Below are 15,425 nucleotides of genomic sequence, written 5' to 3'. Positions count from 1 at the left end.
AGCGAGTGATTTTGAAGCATGATAAGCATGATAATTCAGACCATGTAATAATGTAACTAAAATGACATTATACAACCGTGAGGTGTATGAAGAAAAAGAAACAGAATTCGAATGTTATTTTTAAAAGTGAAAGATCATCATCCATTAAACTCACATTGTTGTTATGAATTTCAAGCTTTGATTATTTTTCAACGCTGCAGGTACATACTGAATGCCTCCAATCTGACTGTTCAAACGTCTAAACAGAAGATATTAGAGCGATTAAAATCAACGAAATTGATAAGATAAATTAAGAATGATATCTTATTGACCATTTTTGCCCAGACCCCAGACCCAGAGTTGACCCCTGCCAACATTAGCCAACAATCCACCAAAAGAAAATACTAATAAGGCAGACAAAGAACATATACAAGTATTTATTACCGGTGAACACTAAAAACACAGTCGTGTGGACGACTTTTTGACAGTTGTCTTTATCAAGATGAATGAAAGCGTAGAAATATATTATATACAGTAATTTGGCTTAGAATAGATCTATCTAAGGTGACATGTATCTGTTATTTTAATTATTTATTAGAATGAAACAAGTGACTTACAACTCCCTCAATGAAGTATTTTGGAATGCATATTCATTAATAGTCGTATCTTGCAACCGATTACCTGATAAATCCCTATAAGACATTTTGGAAATAAAGTTTCTCTATACAGTATGTTCCTAAAAATAAGCAGATAAATTTCTAAAATCCTCAAAAATAATTATCTAAACTGGGTTTAGAATAATTTAAATAATATCCCAATTCTCTGCTCAAACGATAGATATTAATAGCTATTAATAGATATTAGATAATATTCCAAAAGAAGATTGAATAGGTTTTCGAGATTGATATATTAAGTATAAAAGTCATTAAATTTTGCATGAATTATGAGGAGTTTTGCAAAAAAAAAATTCACTGTAGACTATTGGCTATTTTTTTCTAAGCTATTCTGATACATTAACTGATGTGATGTAGTATTTACTCACAAATAATTTAAATTGAAACAATATGCAAATTCTTCAACGTCGATCTTTGGTATCTGGTTGTTGGGTGCATCGCTTAAAAGAAGAAGATGAAGCTCATAAGTTCATTTAGAAGACTTTCTACAATTTATTTTATAAACAACAAAAGCGGGCGTTTGAATTGTCATGTGTAAGTACGGTAGACCAGACGCAACTAATGGCTTATCAAGTTAAAACTACTTTTGTTGCCTTTTTTAGGTTAGTTTTTGTCCTTTTCCGTTGTAAACTGGCAATAAGAAAGTCTCACCGGGGATGTGATTTATTTTTAAATTAATTTGACACATCAAAATTAAGGTGACTAAATAATATCTGGTTAAAAATTCTTGGTCACACCCTTAACAGTTTGTAATATATTTTGACTTTAAATTATGTTGCATTTTTTGGCCCACCAGGTACAAACTTTATTCAAGTTCAAAAAAATTAGTACTTTTACTTCTAATTTGCATAATATATGGAGAAGGGTTTAGACAAGATGGATAGGAGACGTATTGTGTAAGTTTTGGCCTCAAATATTGGCTAGCCTCTTCTAAATATAAGTTTTGGGGTAAAATTGTCCCAACCAAAGGTCCTTGGGCCAACCAGGTACAAACTTCATTCATGTTTAAAAAAAGTTAGTACAATCTAAATTATTATCTTTCACTGTTCTTACCATCGCCTCCTCTATTGTACGATTATTAAACAATTTTAGCTTACATTTTGGTCAGCGCTGGATTCTTGAGAAAGGGCTTGAAGGCCTTTTGCTTCGTTCTAAAATAAAATTGTGGCAACAGCATATCACTCATCCAACCATTCTGTGTATAAAATTTTTACTTTCATATTTGAGAATAGTGAAAGAATTAACTAACCACAAGAAAACTTAGATGGGAGGAAAACCCTTTGTTGAATTCAACAGCAGATTTATGACATGGAAAAAAGCTTGAAATTCTCAAATACACAAAAAAACTAAAGGCATGTGAAGTATGAGCTATAATGAGCCTGACAGAACTCCGAACTTCTTGAATTTTTTTGCTCAGAATTTCAAGCATTGTATGGTATGATATTGGCCACTTTGATTGAATTCAACTTCTTGTCATAAAATCCTGATGAAAAATAATTTGCAAGCTCCTCCCCTAAAAAGGTCTCAAAATCATATCTACTTTTGAACTAACCACAATAAAAAGAGTGTCCCAGAACCTATAAGGTCTAAAAGAATACCTATGGTTATTGAAATCTGAATCATCAAAATCATTCAAAGAAAACTCTGAAATAGATGTGATTTGATTGTTCCCAAGATATCTGTAATAGAAAAACATCGTACAATATTTTTGTGGAGTCAGAATTTTAAAAAAATCCCCTTCTCAAAGATAAGAACAAAGACATCAATGTTCTAGGAGATTTAACAACATTGAAAAGAATACATCAATCAAAATTTGTTTCTAAAGTTTCAATTATCATTCTTACAATTCAGTAAGGGAGCTCCACTCTGATTCAAACAGCACACCATGGGGAAAATTCTTCAAGGCGTTGTTACTCAGCCATCTAAAAGTTTTGATGAGAAAAAGCAATCATGAAGGGTTTTTTTTAAACTGAAGTGATTAATCAAAATACTACGATTTTAAGTCCAAAGAATCTTCAAACTGCATATTTATAAAAGTGACTTAAAACTTACAAATGTTTCAAACTTGTAAGGTTTTTGAGGGAGTCAAAAAAAACTTTTTCAAGTTTTGCATCGTCTTGTTGAGAGTGGATTTTCCTGAAAAATAAATATTTTGTAAATCGTTTGAAGCATAAGAGGACAGATATAATTTTTGTTTTCACAACATATCACGATCAAAGGTGTGACCAGATAAGACACTAAGTCTGGCTCATATTTTCTTTTCAAGCCCTTAACAGTGATTGTAATGTATTCTTAAAACTAACATAGAACTAAGGAGCAAGTTATGATAATTCTAAAACTCTTCTCATAAACCTTACATGCACCTCACACTAAAAACTCTATTATTTGTGAGTAGTATATAAGTTAAAAGCTCTCAACTCTTAACAAAAATTTTGAAGCTTTTGCTAAGGGTTAAAAAATGAGATTTTATTTTATATATCCTGTTAATTTTAACAATGTACGTAATACAACTGTTTACTTACAGTGTTATAAGTTTTGGACATGATTCAACTGATCTTGATGTTAAAGTTTTGATTCTATTTCGAATTAGATCACTGAAATGTTGAAATATTAGAGAGTTTACATTGAGACTGTCTAACATAACTTAGATATTAAAGCATTGAAATTGCCCAAGATTTATGAAAAAGTGACTTAGAAAAGAAACAAGTTCCTTAAAAATCCTAATTTAAAAGGAATATAAGAGTATTACTGAATAAGCAAAAGAAAACTATTAATTTACATAGTAGTCAAGAAAGAAAATATATTAAAACAGACATACAGATGTAACAATTCAGGGATATTCCAAAATGTGTCTACTGGAATTGACGGTAAACTGTTGTTGTGCAATTCCCTAAGGATCATAAAATTATATTCATTATGTAACAATAAATAATTTTAACAGTAAGCAGCACTCTAGGAAAAATATTCTATTAAAAGAATTATGCAATCTAGTTTTAAAAATGTCAATCAAATCTAATTATGGCTACCATTGATTGGACATTGTGATAAAACTTCAACTTTAATTCTATGGAGTACCAGATAGTTCATTTTACTTACAATATTTTCAAGTGTATCAAATTTTTCAAACTATTTGCTTCTATGTAATTGATTTGATTGTTACTTGCATTCCTATGAAATATCATAACTATCGATTAAAAGTGCTTTAAGTCCAAATTATATAAATTCCTCAGGAATTTCTTTAATTCATAATCAGTTGAATTGTTTTTCAATTATAAATGTAGGAGTAATTAAAAAAAAATCCAATGATATACAGAAAGTTTACAATTTAAAAATGATTGTGAAACGAAAAAATAATCTCATCCTGCCCTTCGGATAATCTTCAGCAAAAGGCTATGATGAACCAATGCTTTTAAAATAGAACCAAAACGTAAAAGTCTGTATGCTTACAGATGAATAAGTTGACTCTGATTACCAAAAAGGTTTTCCAAATATATAGATGGTATTGTTTTGATATGGTTTGCATCAACTCCCCTGTAGAGAAGAAAATAGTCAAAAATTAAAATTCCAAGAAAAAGTAGAATATGTTGAAATAGTGGTTGCCTATAGCATAAGTTGCTATAGAAACAAAAATTATTTTGGGAATCATCGAAAATGGCTGATAAAGAAAGCACAAAATTCTGACCATAGTTTAAAAAATGTACTTCAAAAGTTATAAAGGGGTTGTAATTTGGTGATGAGATCACCACAAGACTTTCCAGGCAAACTTAGAAATACCATGAGTTCTGAACCAGTTGAAAAAAACCTATACAAGTTTCTGCATCATTTGCTTGCAATTTAGAGCCAAAAACCAAAATTAAAATAAAAAGTTGAAACCAGAAAAATGGAAACAAATAGAAATGCGTAAATTTTTCTTTTTGCTTCCAGATTTCTTAATTTTCCTGAAAATGTCCCCAATTTTTTCCTTTTTTACTTAAATAAAAAGAACTTCCTGAATTTTGAAAAAAATAAATAAAATTTCTAAAATTGCATGAACCCTGTGATTATCAGGGGGCTGCTTGGATTTGATGAAAGGGCCATGTAGAGTTGTGCGTAGTTTAATCGATTAATTTCACCCCAAAACTTAATAGATGTTTTGGAGAACACAACGGCCTATTGAATAACTAATTACTCCACAACATTTACCTAGAAACAAGATAATTTATCACGTTTTTATTGGCTGAGGAGGTAAAGTAATGTGGAGTAATAATTTGTTATTCAGTAGGCCGCTGCGTTCTCCAAAACAACTATTTGCATCTTTGCTGAAAATATTATCGTAAGAATCTTCCTAGGTTGGCTTTGGATGAATATCAAATGAGCTTTTGTTTTGAGTACATTTGATTGCCTTTAACACAAATAGTCGTGCGGCTGAGGTCGAAAAACGTTTCATTTCGTGATACATCTTTTAGATTCCAAAAAAAACAACGGAAACTCGCGAATTAGTATGTGTAGATTACAAATCAAAAAAGTTTCCACGATATTATCGTGCAAGTAACGAGTAATTGGTGATTTTTTGCATTTCCAGGCAAAATTGCAAGGCCTGGAAATTCATGATTTTTGGGGGGTCTTCAAATTAAAAAAAAACCTATATCACATGATAGAGCTCTTCAAACTGAGCAAGAAAGTGTATTACATCAAAGTCTCAACTTCTCTAGATCAAAATTTATTGGCCTATTTGTGGTGAAAAACTGATGGAAAACAGGGAATTTCCCCACAATCTGCATTAATTTATGCAAATTAACACCTTTTTGACCACAAATAGGCCCATAACTTTTGATCTAGAGAAGTTGGGACTTTGGTGTAATACACTTTTTTGCTCAGTTTGAAGAGCTCTATCATGTGATACAGGTTTTATTTTAATTTGAAGACCCCCCAAAAATCATGAATTTCCAGGCCTTGCAATTTTGCCTGGAAACGCAAAAAAACGCCAATTAGTCGTTACTTGCACGATAATATCGTGGAAACTTTTTGATTTTGGAATCTACATATACTAATTCGCGAGTTTCCACCAAAAAAAGTTACTTCTAAGAGGTGTATCACGAAAATCATTTTCTAGCCACTTTTTTCGACCTCAGCCGCGCGACTAAAAACATTTTCTTCAAAAAAAACGTCTAGATTTTCTATGACCAACAACCTGTACTAGGAGGGGAATTGGTCATTGATAAAAAAATGAAAAACGAAAAACTTATACCAATAAAACTTTTAGATTACCATTTGAGGTGGTACACAACCACAAACTGCAAAGTGAAAAGCAGCACGTTGGATTGGATCAGTGAAGAAAAATCGAAAGTGATCGCGCCATTTTGACTTTTCCCTTGAATACGTTTTCACGCGGGAAAACGCGGGAAAACGCGGGAAGGTTCGATTTTTTTTACGACTTTGTTGTGGAGCAATAAAAAATTATTTTCGTGCGATGCATGATAGAGAAGAACTTAGTTGAGCATCTTGAACTCTGTTGACTCTCAAAAACTAAAAATTTTTATCACCACTTACAAATAGGACAGTTTTTCCGCCATTATTGATTTTCCAGGGAAGTATCTCATTTGATTGTGGGAGAGTGCTCTGAAAATAGGAGATAAGAATTTACTAGGTCTTCTTTAAAACACATTTTTTGTTCACACACAAATTAGCTTTATTTACAGTTTTTTGAGCCATTTTTCTTTCATGGGCCGAAAGTGACGTGTGTACTCCGTAGTTTTTATCAACGGTTTATATAATCAATTCCTCATTAATCGGACGCAAAAACACAATTTTATAATAAATCTCTTTAGCTCACTATGAAAAATAAGACATGATCAGAGTGGTATTACAGAGAAGGGGTGCTAGCAGCGAGAATTTCTCATCAAACTTACAAATATTGCAGTTCTGGCAAATTGAAATAACCATCAGGGAGTTTATCGATGTCATTCCGCACCAAATTTCTGGAAGTAAGATAATAGTGAAAATGGTGATCACGAGATGACTAATTAATGATCAATGAATCAAATCAAGTTAAAAACTGATTGAAATCTTTCGAAAGTGCACCTTTTTTTGCTTTGTGCTACAAAATATTCAACGATATCATTATTAAAAAGACTTAGTGTTTAGTACCAACAGGTACATGTTTTCGCATTAATCTCAGGTAGCACTAAACTGACTAAACTGACTAAACTGAGGACTAGAAGTGAGATATTTACTTCCAGTGTATGCTGTCATGAACATATAAACGACTGGACATCCATCTCCTTTGTCTTTTTGTAGAAAAGGCTGCTAGCTTCGTTGCCGCCTCGTTAAAAGCATAAAATGAAACAATAGATTTTGATGATATACCACTTGGGAGTACCTTGCTAACAACGTCAAAACTTCGACAAAAGTCTCTGTTGTTCTACTCTTCTCAAGTCTTTTATCTATATCATAACAAAGATAACAGAGGCAAAATCATCGTCAGCTTGTCAAAACTCCGACTAATATTTCTAAATTTTGACTTAAAAGTGTCTAATAGTTTTAGAAAGTGTCGCATTCTAATTTCGATATTCTTATGACACAGGCTCTAAACTTTGGCAAGCTATTTTTTTCAAGTCATAAAAAAAATTATTGAAGTGACAAAAGGGATTCAAAAGTATACACGCAGTTGAAATTCTGCATTTTAGAGTTGAAAATGCTGATAAAATATATTACAAACTTGTGAAAAAATTCGAAAATAATTTTTTTGTAGATTGAGAGTAATGCTCAAGCTCTATCAATCCTTTTACCTAAATAATTCAAAGAAATAAAATTATGACGGAATATTGTCGGATTTTTCATACCAATTTTGAAATACAGGCGGCAACGAAGCTCGCTTCAAAGAGACAATAAAAGATAGATGTCCAGTCGTTTATATGTTCATGATGCTGTGTACTGAATACAAGTTTTTTTATAAGAATAAACTATATAAGAACATAAAGCTTCGATGACAAAAATGTCAAGAACAATTTAAGAGCATTTTAATGCTTCGTGGAATCTAAAACACCCGATTTCTTAGGAAAATGGACAAAAAAAGTCTAAAAAATAAGAACATGTTAAGAACATTTTTAGGCTTAAAACTCAAAAAGTTAAGAACATCAGAAGGCTTCAAAAATTTTGGATGTTATTATAAAAACGTGTACCACAGTCGGTAGAGTAGTTGCACTATAATGCGAAAGTCGTGAGTTTGAATCTCACTACAAGCCCAAAGTTTAGCAGCACACTATCGAAATGAAGGCAATGTGCAGCATGCGTGTTGATACAGGAAAGACTTGGCACAAAACTTGGAGCAATGCCAAGAACTCATTAGCACAGTCTACGTTTTTCTCTTTTATTGACCTCTTTTACAATTTCAAGGAATGAAAATATACTTTACATTTTGATCAATTTGCTTGGAAGTCTTGTGAAATTGTGACGAAAGATTTCGATCTGGTTTTGGAAAAAGTCACTAAAGAAAATTGAAATAAATTTTTATCCATAAAATCAATCAATATCAAACTACATATTTCTGGGTTGAATTACTTCTCCTTGAAGTTTGCAAATTGAACAGTCTATTCGTAGTCTGAAACAGAACCTTTAATAAACTGCAGATAGCATAGAATATAACATGGTTGTTGGATAGTATCATAAAGTTTTAAGAACGGCCCTAAAGATTAAGAGATAAATAAAGATACAAAACCTTACATTTCAGTTAGAGCATCACACTCACTCAAGTCGGGCATGTATTTCAACTTGCTTTCAACAATAATCCTGTATGAATTTGAAATAATTGTATTAGAGGCACATTTAATATTGAACGTTTCTTTCAGCTCATTTGATGATATGGTACGACCCTCGTAATTAGAGAATGGATCGTCTAACTGCATACTGAGTAGAAAGTCCTCATTTCTAATGTAAGAATGAATAGTGTTGTCCAGACACTGTTAGTTCTATATAACTTTGCGGGCGAGTATAGCACTCGTTTGGAGCGTAGAATGAAAAAAGTTTCATCGCACACCACAATGTTCGGTACCCGGGGGGGGGGAGGTACTCAAGGTAAATGACCTACCATACGTGCGGCCCTTTAAGGTATATTTTCCAAGTTTCTCAAAGTGCACAGTAAGGGTCGAAATCAGTAAAGATGAGAAAAATTGCACTTTAAGAGTGCTAAAATTTGGAAAATCTGATCATATTTTGCCTGAAAATGGTCAAACATTATCAAGAAAATGCACCGTAAGGGTAGATTTTTCGCTCAAATTTTGCAAAATTTTCTCTTCACTTTAAGGGTCCGATTTCAAAGACCTAATTTTGGGCCACACGTATGGTCGTTTTTGAATCGAGTGCCCCCACCTCTGGTCCAATACTTTTTAAAGGACAGCCCATCACCGCTTAAACTTATAGAGAGCAGGGATCGTATTTAGGCTTTTATCAGTGCATGTATTCGCTTTTCAACAGAAGACTTACAATGTTTGAAGATTTTTCAAGTTTTTGAAAGCGTCAGGATGGATTGTTTCCAGACCAGTGTTTCGTATTGTCCTGGTAACAAAAAAAGATAAGAGTATCTCGGGAGAGTACAAGTTTCAGACCTAAACATTCATCCGGAAAATGAAAGGCTCTGGAAGTGTTTCAAGGAGAAAAACTTGAACCTAGTCCCTTTATTCCATTTTTTAATGACGTCCATCGGTAAAATTAAAAAGTGGTACAAATTCAAATGGCTCTGGGTACGAGATTGACATGCAACAGTTTTTTATGTGTGAAACGAGCTATAGTAAATAAACCTAGCAGCCCTTAGCGATGCGTTCGGCTTTTGAAGAGACTAGTAACAAAAAGCCCGGGAAAATATCTCTAGAGTTTTGGCGGGAATCTGATTGGCTTGATTTAATTGTAGCCTAAAAGTTCCGTGCAAAACAAATTTTCTTGTAAATTCATTACCAGCCCCTTGAAAAGCCAACCTCGCCACTAATAGTTGAAAGGTGTATTAATATCAACAGATGCTCAATGATACTTGAAACAATATGACGAACTTACAGAGATACAACATTATTCGGTAATCCAGCTGCAGGGATTTCTTTCAAGTTTGGCTCGTTGAAAATGTTCCTGAAAAATATCAACAAGAGACTTTCAGTATCCACTAAAAAGATTTACTAACTTACCACTTACCGAATATGATATTGCACATACTGGTACCCCTACTGGTACACTATGTTGTTTCAACGTTCATCTAACGTTATATGGACGTTATGAACGTTAGATAAACGTCGAAAAAACGTTGTGTGCCAGCTGGAACTGCTTTTTCAACGGTTTCTTATGGACTCTAGACACCTTGTCATATCCTAACTGACACTTAAGATTGTCGTGACGTCCATAATGTATTTAACGCTCTTATAACGTTATATGAACGTCAAAAGAACGTCGCATGCGCACTGAGATTTGTAGTTTTGTAAAGGATTATGGAGGCAAGGATGCTCCCCTTATCATGGAGAGGGGTTATCTAAAAAATCCTACATTTACTAAAAATAGACAAAAAGAACGACAAATTTCATAAAGAACGACAAATTTCGCCGTCCATAACCCCGACCGAAAGTGGATGTACCAACCCTACGTATTCATTCTTCTTGATTTATCACGGGAATTAACTACATATGGCTTAAAGAACGACAAATTACGCATGCGTGTGTTACAATGCAGGATTCTTTAGAAAAACAGACTGCATTGTAGGATTATATATGTGTGTTTTTTCTGAGACGGAGACGGTTAGAATCTGATTAGATACTCTCTGACTGACTGCAGATGACGGTAAATAAGTAATTTTACCGTCTCCGACTTTGTGCGTATGAACAGCAGTTTTTGTCCAAATAGGTTCAGTCACTCAACCAAAAAAGTGCTATTACTTAAAGTAAGTCTGCGGCCACAGTCGGAGGCGAATCGAAATGTCCTCTTTCGATAGCTATCTACCTGAAGTAGGGGAGGGCACAACTATTTCTCCTTGGATTGCTCTATTTATCCTTGATCCTTCTCTTAATTGCTGAGCACCAAGCTGAGAGGTATCAAATACCAAAGTCTTTCGGTATAGTTCGACGAGGATTAAACCCACGACCTTGCATCGTAGCGTAGCCAGATGCTTTACCACTGATCTGAGGTCGCAAAATTACATAAATTCTCTTTTAAAACTTACAATGAGCTTGAACCGTCTGAGCATTTTACTTTAAAACTTACAATGAGCTTGAACCGGCTGAGCATTTTAATGTTTTCTCCACAAAATCGACTTTACAATTGGAGCTTGTTTGTCGATTGTCATCAACACTTTTGTAACCATTTCTATAATACCAAAAACCGTTCCATTGTTCATACTGCACTCCTTCAGCACTGTAACGGTTCGTCCAATACAAATGCCCGTTCTGCGTGATTGATTGGACGAGGCGAAGGTTCGTTAGCAACACCAAAAATACATTAAGTGAGAGCGTCATTGTTTCATAATAGTTTGCACCGTCATTTCTATACCTTTTTCTTTCTCTATGTCTTTGTCCAAATATTTCTCTAAAATATACGTCTCCAGAAGATGTGATTTTAATTTAATATTTTGTTTTAAAATGTCTACCGGCACCAGAGAAGTAGATCAGAGATAATTTCCAGAAAAGTTGCTAATCAGTTTAGATTCTAGGCAGTCCATTATAAATTTCTTGTACTGTAAGTGTTCTGTGCCCGGGGGGGGGAGGCACTCGATTTCTAAATGACGGTATGTGCCACCAAAATATGACTTTCAAAATCCGACCCTTACAGTGCATTTTACCGAACGTTTGCAACCCTTACAGTGTAGTTTGATTTCATATCTTATTTTGCTGGAGACATCTGAAAATGAGCCTGAGATGTCGACACAATGTGTAAAACAAATCAAACTGGGTGTACTCTTGTCTCCCGAATAAACTTTAACAAATGAGCACGTAAAATAAGAACCACTACCAACAAAAAGGAAAATTTTAGCAAGTTTAAGGTCTATCTACACTGAAATAAAATATTGAATTATTCGAATTTAATTAGCGGGGAGGGGGTCTTAATAAGAGCGGGGGGATGGATTGTTTTGTCTCTTAACAATTAGCGGGGGGACGTCTATTCGGGAGACAAGAGTAAGTTAAAACTATAAAGATACATCAGATTATTACTGTCAGACTTGCAATTCAGCAGTCTCTAAACACACCCTTACAGTGTATCCTGCTAAAAGAAGATTCTTGTAGTGCACTCTATCAAAAAGTACATCCTTAGAGGGTCTCGAAAAACCTACCTTTTAGGGCGGCGCATGCACCCCCTCCCCCGGGGTTCTGTTGTTTCGCTATTCAGGGTGATTTGAACCCTTTTTAAGAGATCAGTATTACAGACGTTTAAGAACATTTTACAATCTCCAACAATTTCAAAATCCAGCACTTTTCATGTGATCCATTACAACACGATTTCCAAGCTTTTAATGATTAAAACTAACAAAAACAAGAAGCCCGAGATATTAATCAGAAAAATGAGAAATCACAGTCTCTCATCTAACTTTTTTTCTTTTATTTGCCCGAAATGAATGTCAAAATACACTTCATGTATAAATTTTTAAATACTGTTTTGGTCGGACTTAGAATAATACAATACCGCTATCAAACAGAGACGAACAGATACTATTACAATTTTTGTTTTATAGGCTATCAAGTTTCATTCATGATTGACGTTTAATGAAACAAAAAAATCCCAACTGAATGTAAACTATAACTGAAAGTACTCTAAGGCATTCAACAAAATATACTTCAATGCTCCTGCCAATAACCATTTTCATTATATCATCGTCGGTGCTTGCAAAATAACGGGTATATTTTCGGAGCCTAAATTTGAGAAAAGAAAGAACTTTGATTTTTATTTGGCACAAATGTTTAGAAATCTTGACCTTTTGAAAGAATCTTTTTGTTGGTATTATTGGTGATTGTTTCAGACGTTAAACAGTTAGTCACACTAGCGTCCTGCCAAAATGCGTATCAAAGATTAATGCTGCGAAAGCGCTATATCGTTTACCTGACTCTCAAGCAAAAAATGCGCCGCAAAACTTCTGAAGGGATTCATGGAAAAATAAACCAGCGCTTTTAAATGAAATTAACGTCCTCAAAAACTATGAGAAATTGCTTAAAATTTGAGCCGTAGATGAAATAATTTGAGCCAAGCCAACCTTGAGAACTAATTTGAAGATCAACTTCCCAAGAAAAAGATCTATGGAGGAGACGAAACCCATCTAGATCCGCGCACTGCCAGATACTCAGGCCCTTTAAGTGGTTCTGAAACGAAAACTCTCTTTTCCCTCTTTTCTAAGATCTCTCTGGTACAGTCTAAAAAGACACCGACAGAGTTGTATGTTTAATGAAAAGACCTCACGCATCAATCAACACTTTTAAAAGATTATTTAATAAACGAAGTCTTATTCTTGTAAACATTCTTTTAAGAAAAAAATAAGAGAATTAGCTAATTGGTTTATGCTCAAAAGAACGAAAGAAGTGCGTCTTCCTTTTAAATTTGATTACTGGCTTATTGCGTAAGAATCTACTTGTCAATCAACCATTTTTAACAAACAGGTTTACCCATTGGCCTGTACCTTCCATTTTTTGAGAATTTTCTTGGAGAAACTATGTTTTCCCTACATTCCGCGCGATACAAAATTGGAAATTCGTGATTTTCTTTTTCCAAGGCAGTAGGGAGGAGAGTCGGCATATTGAAAGTACCTCTGTAGTGGAGGGTTTCATTGTGCAATATGGTTAAAATACGGCTTGAAATTCGAACTCAAGTGAAAATACTGAAGTTTTGGTAATTCTTTCGTGCATAGAGAAAAGACTACAAATATATCTTTCACTATTGAGGTAGTTTTGAATAGCCACCTGCTTGAACTACTCGTGTACAAAAGTTGAGGTGAAATGCTCAACACTGTATCCCGCGGAGGCGCCATTTTATGTATTTTTTAGCGATTTTTTCCACATTAATGAAATTCTATGTAAATTTTTCACCGACTTGACGGGTATCATTGTAACCATATTAAAATTCTATCTTTCCCCGTCATGAAGTCGAAAAAAAAATTTAAAAATAATTTTTTTTGAAAGAGTAATGATGTTTCAAAAATGGTTAGTAGAATCAACTTTTTTTCCGAAAAGAAATCCACTTAAAGGGCCTGAGTAGGCTATTTCCTGGAAATTATGCCGGACCTCAAACACTGACCCATTTACATATGTGGAATTGTTTTTACTTTAGCGTATAAACTAGGCCTTAAAAATCGAAGCACTGTCTCCTGTAAAAAGAGCAGTGGGAAAAAAGTTACACTGATTCTGTAAATTTTTGGTAAAATAGTCCCAGTATTTAAGTCCTGCTAAGGGTACGTTTTGGTCCATCTTAGGGCCTGGCCGCCAAAAGTCGGGCGGCACATACCCGTCATTCCGCAAACCTAGTATCCCGGGGGGGGGGGTTCATAAAGCCGTGAAATTATAATTGTTTTTAATACTTTATTCATCAAAACGTTGCGTTCTTATATAGTTTGTTCTTATAAAAAAACGTGTATTTGCTCTTATAAAAGAAACGTGTATCTTCAAAATATTAAGTTATCTTCCGCTGTATACTTCAAAATTTCCAACACTCACTCCTCTCATAAGCATAAAAGAAACACAAAATGAAAGTTCAAAACAGTTTATTGACTTTGAGTGAGATAAATTGAAGAAAATTTAGAGACTTGAGAGTGAATTCAGCTGCTTCTTATTGCAAAATGAAGGTTACATAAAAGAAATGAAAATTGAGCTTTAAATACTTAGAAGGCTTACAATAGAAAGTGAAACTTCTCAAATCTCTAAGTTATCATCAAAAACTTTTTTCATATTTTCAAGTACAGATTATTCCACTAGAATGTCACCATCAATCAACCTTTTTACCACGATACAACACTTTTCCCCTCAAAACTTGATTGAGACAAGCAAACAATTTTCCGAGAATGCTTTTTATTCCTTTGGGGATTTCGGCATCGCTCCTTATAAAAATGAAAAACCAATTTTATGTAATTCGCTTAATTATAAAGCATCAAAGCTGGTTATAAACGATGCGATTACAGTATTACAATGAAAATAACAATGGGATAACATTGCATTTAAGGAGCGGTCATAAAGGAAGCCCCCCAGCCGACCCTCAATTCACGCAATCGCGCAATTTTTTTTCGAAATTCATGCATTCACGCAAATTTTCATCGAGTTTCACGCAATAACCCGATTTTTAAGGAAATCGGGAAATTGTCGGGAAAAATCGGTAAAACATTGGAAAATCGGGAAAACTGCACATGGATTGGAAGAAAAAAAGGGAAAATTCACGTATCTACGCACAAAATAGCCCAGATTCACGCATTCACGCAATCAAAAAGTGAATTTTCACTTTCACGCAAGTTTTTTCGATTCACGCATTCACGCATTTTTTTTCCAATTTTCACGCATTCACGCAATTGAAAATGCCCATTCACGAATTCACGCAAACCGCTGGGGGCCCATAAAGTATCTAATAGAGAGGATGGAGGATATTTAAAAAATCCAAAAAAATAATTTTCACTTCAGAGACCCTTACCAGTGGCACGTCCCTGTACACAATTTTGCCTGAGTGGACACTCCGGGAGCCCTGCCAAATTCTTGAAATAAAGAAATTAAATTTCGGACGTATCCATTTAACATGGAGATTTTTGCATATGATACATGTAATGGTAAAGATATATTATTGTTGGTAAAACTTTAAAGTTAG

At 34.0% G+C, this 15,425-nt stretch overlaps 1 protein-coding gene across 1 annotated transcript in view; it reads right to left on the bottom strand.

The window, feature by feature from the left end:
* LOC136801046 (uncharacterized) overlaps positions 1 to 11,116 on the bottom strand; it is a 53,421-nt gene extending 42,305 nt beyond the window's left edge. The window contains exons 1-18 of the mRNA XM_067057674.1: positions 10,866 to 11,116; positions 9,678 to 9,746; positions 9,114 to 9,185; positions 8,355 to 8,420; positions 8,047 to 8,118; positions 6,542 to 6,610; positions 6,183 to 6,251; positions 4,101 to 4,184; positions 3,750 to 3,821; positions 3,472 to 3,543; positions 3,176 to 3,247; positions 2,706 to 2,789; positions 2,498 to 2,575; positions 2,252 to 2,332; positions 1,751 to 1,804; positions 1,022 to 1,093; positions 597 to 671; positions 155 to 238 (exon numbers count right to left, since the gene is read on the bottom strand). Of these exons, the coding sequence (XP_066913775.1) occupies positions 155 to 238; positions 597 to 671; positions 1,022 to 1,093; positions 1,751 to 1,804; positions 2,252 to 2,332; positions 2,498 to 2,575; positions 2,706 to 2,789; positions 3,176 to 3,247; positions 3,472 to 3,543; positions 3,750 to 3,821; positions 4,101 to 4,184; positions 6,183 to 6,251; positions 6,542 to 6,610; positions 8,047 to 8,118; positions 8,355 to 8,420; positions 9,114 to 9,185; positions 9,678 to 9,746; positions 10,866 to 11,116 (1,496 nt within the window). The remainder of the gene's footprint in view (positions 1 to 154; positions 239 to 596; positions 672 to 1,021; positions 1,094 to 1,750; positions 1,805 to 2,251; positions 2,333 to 2,497; positions 2,576 to 2,705; positions 2,790 to 3,175; positions 3,248 to 3,471; positions 3,544 to 3,749; positions 3,822 to 4,100; positions 4,185 to 6,182; positions 6,252 to 6,541; positions 6,611 to 8,046; positions 8,119 to 8,354; positions 8,421 to 9,113; positions 9,186 to 9,677; positions 9,747 to 10,865) is intronic.
* Positions 11,117 to 15,425: the final 4,309 nt, after the last annotated feature.

Source organism: Clytia hemisphaerica, unplaced genomic scaffold, assembly GCF_902728285.1.
Source record: "Clytia hemisphaerica strain Z4C2 unplaced genomic scaffold, Clytia hemisphaerica genome assembly, whole genome shotgun sequence".
NCBI classification, from domain to species: Eukaryota; Metazoa; Cnidaria; class Hydrozoa; order Leptothecata; family Clytiidae; genus Clytia; species Clytia hemisphaerica.
The sequence above is the reverse complement of the archived record's forward strand: the minus strand, read 5'-3'. Positions and strand labels throughout refer to the sequence as shown.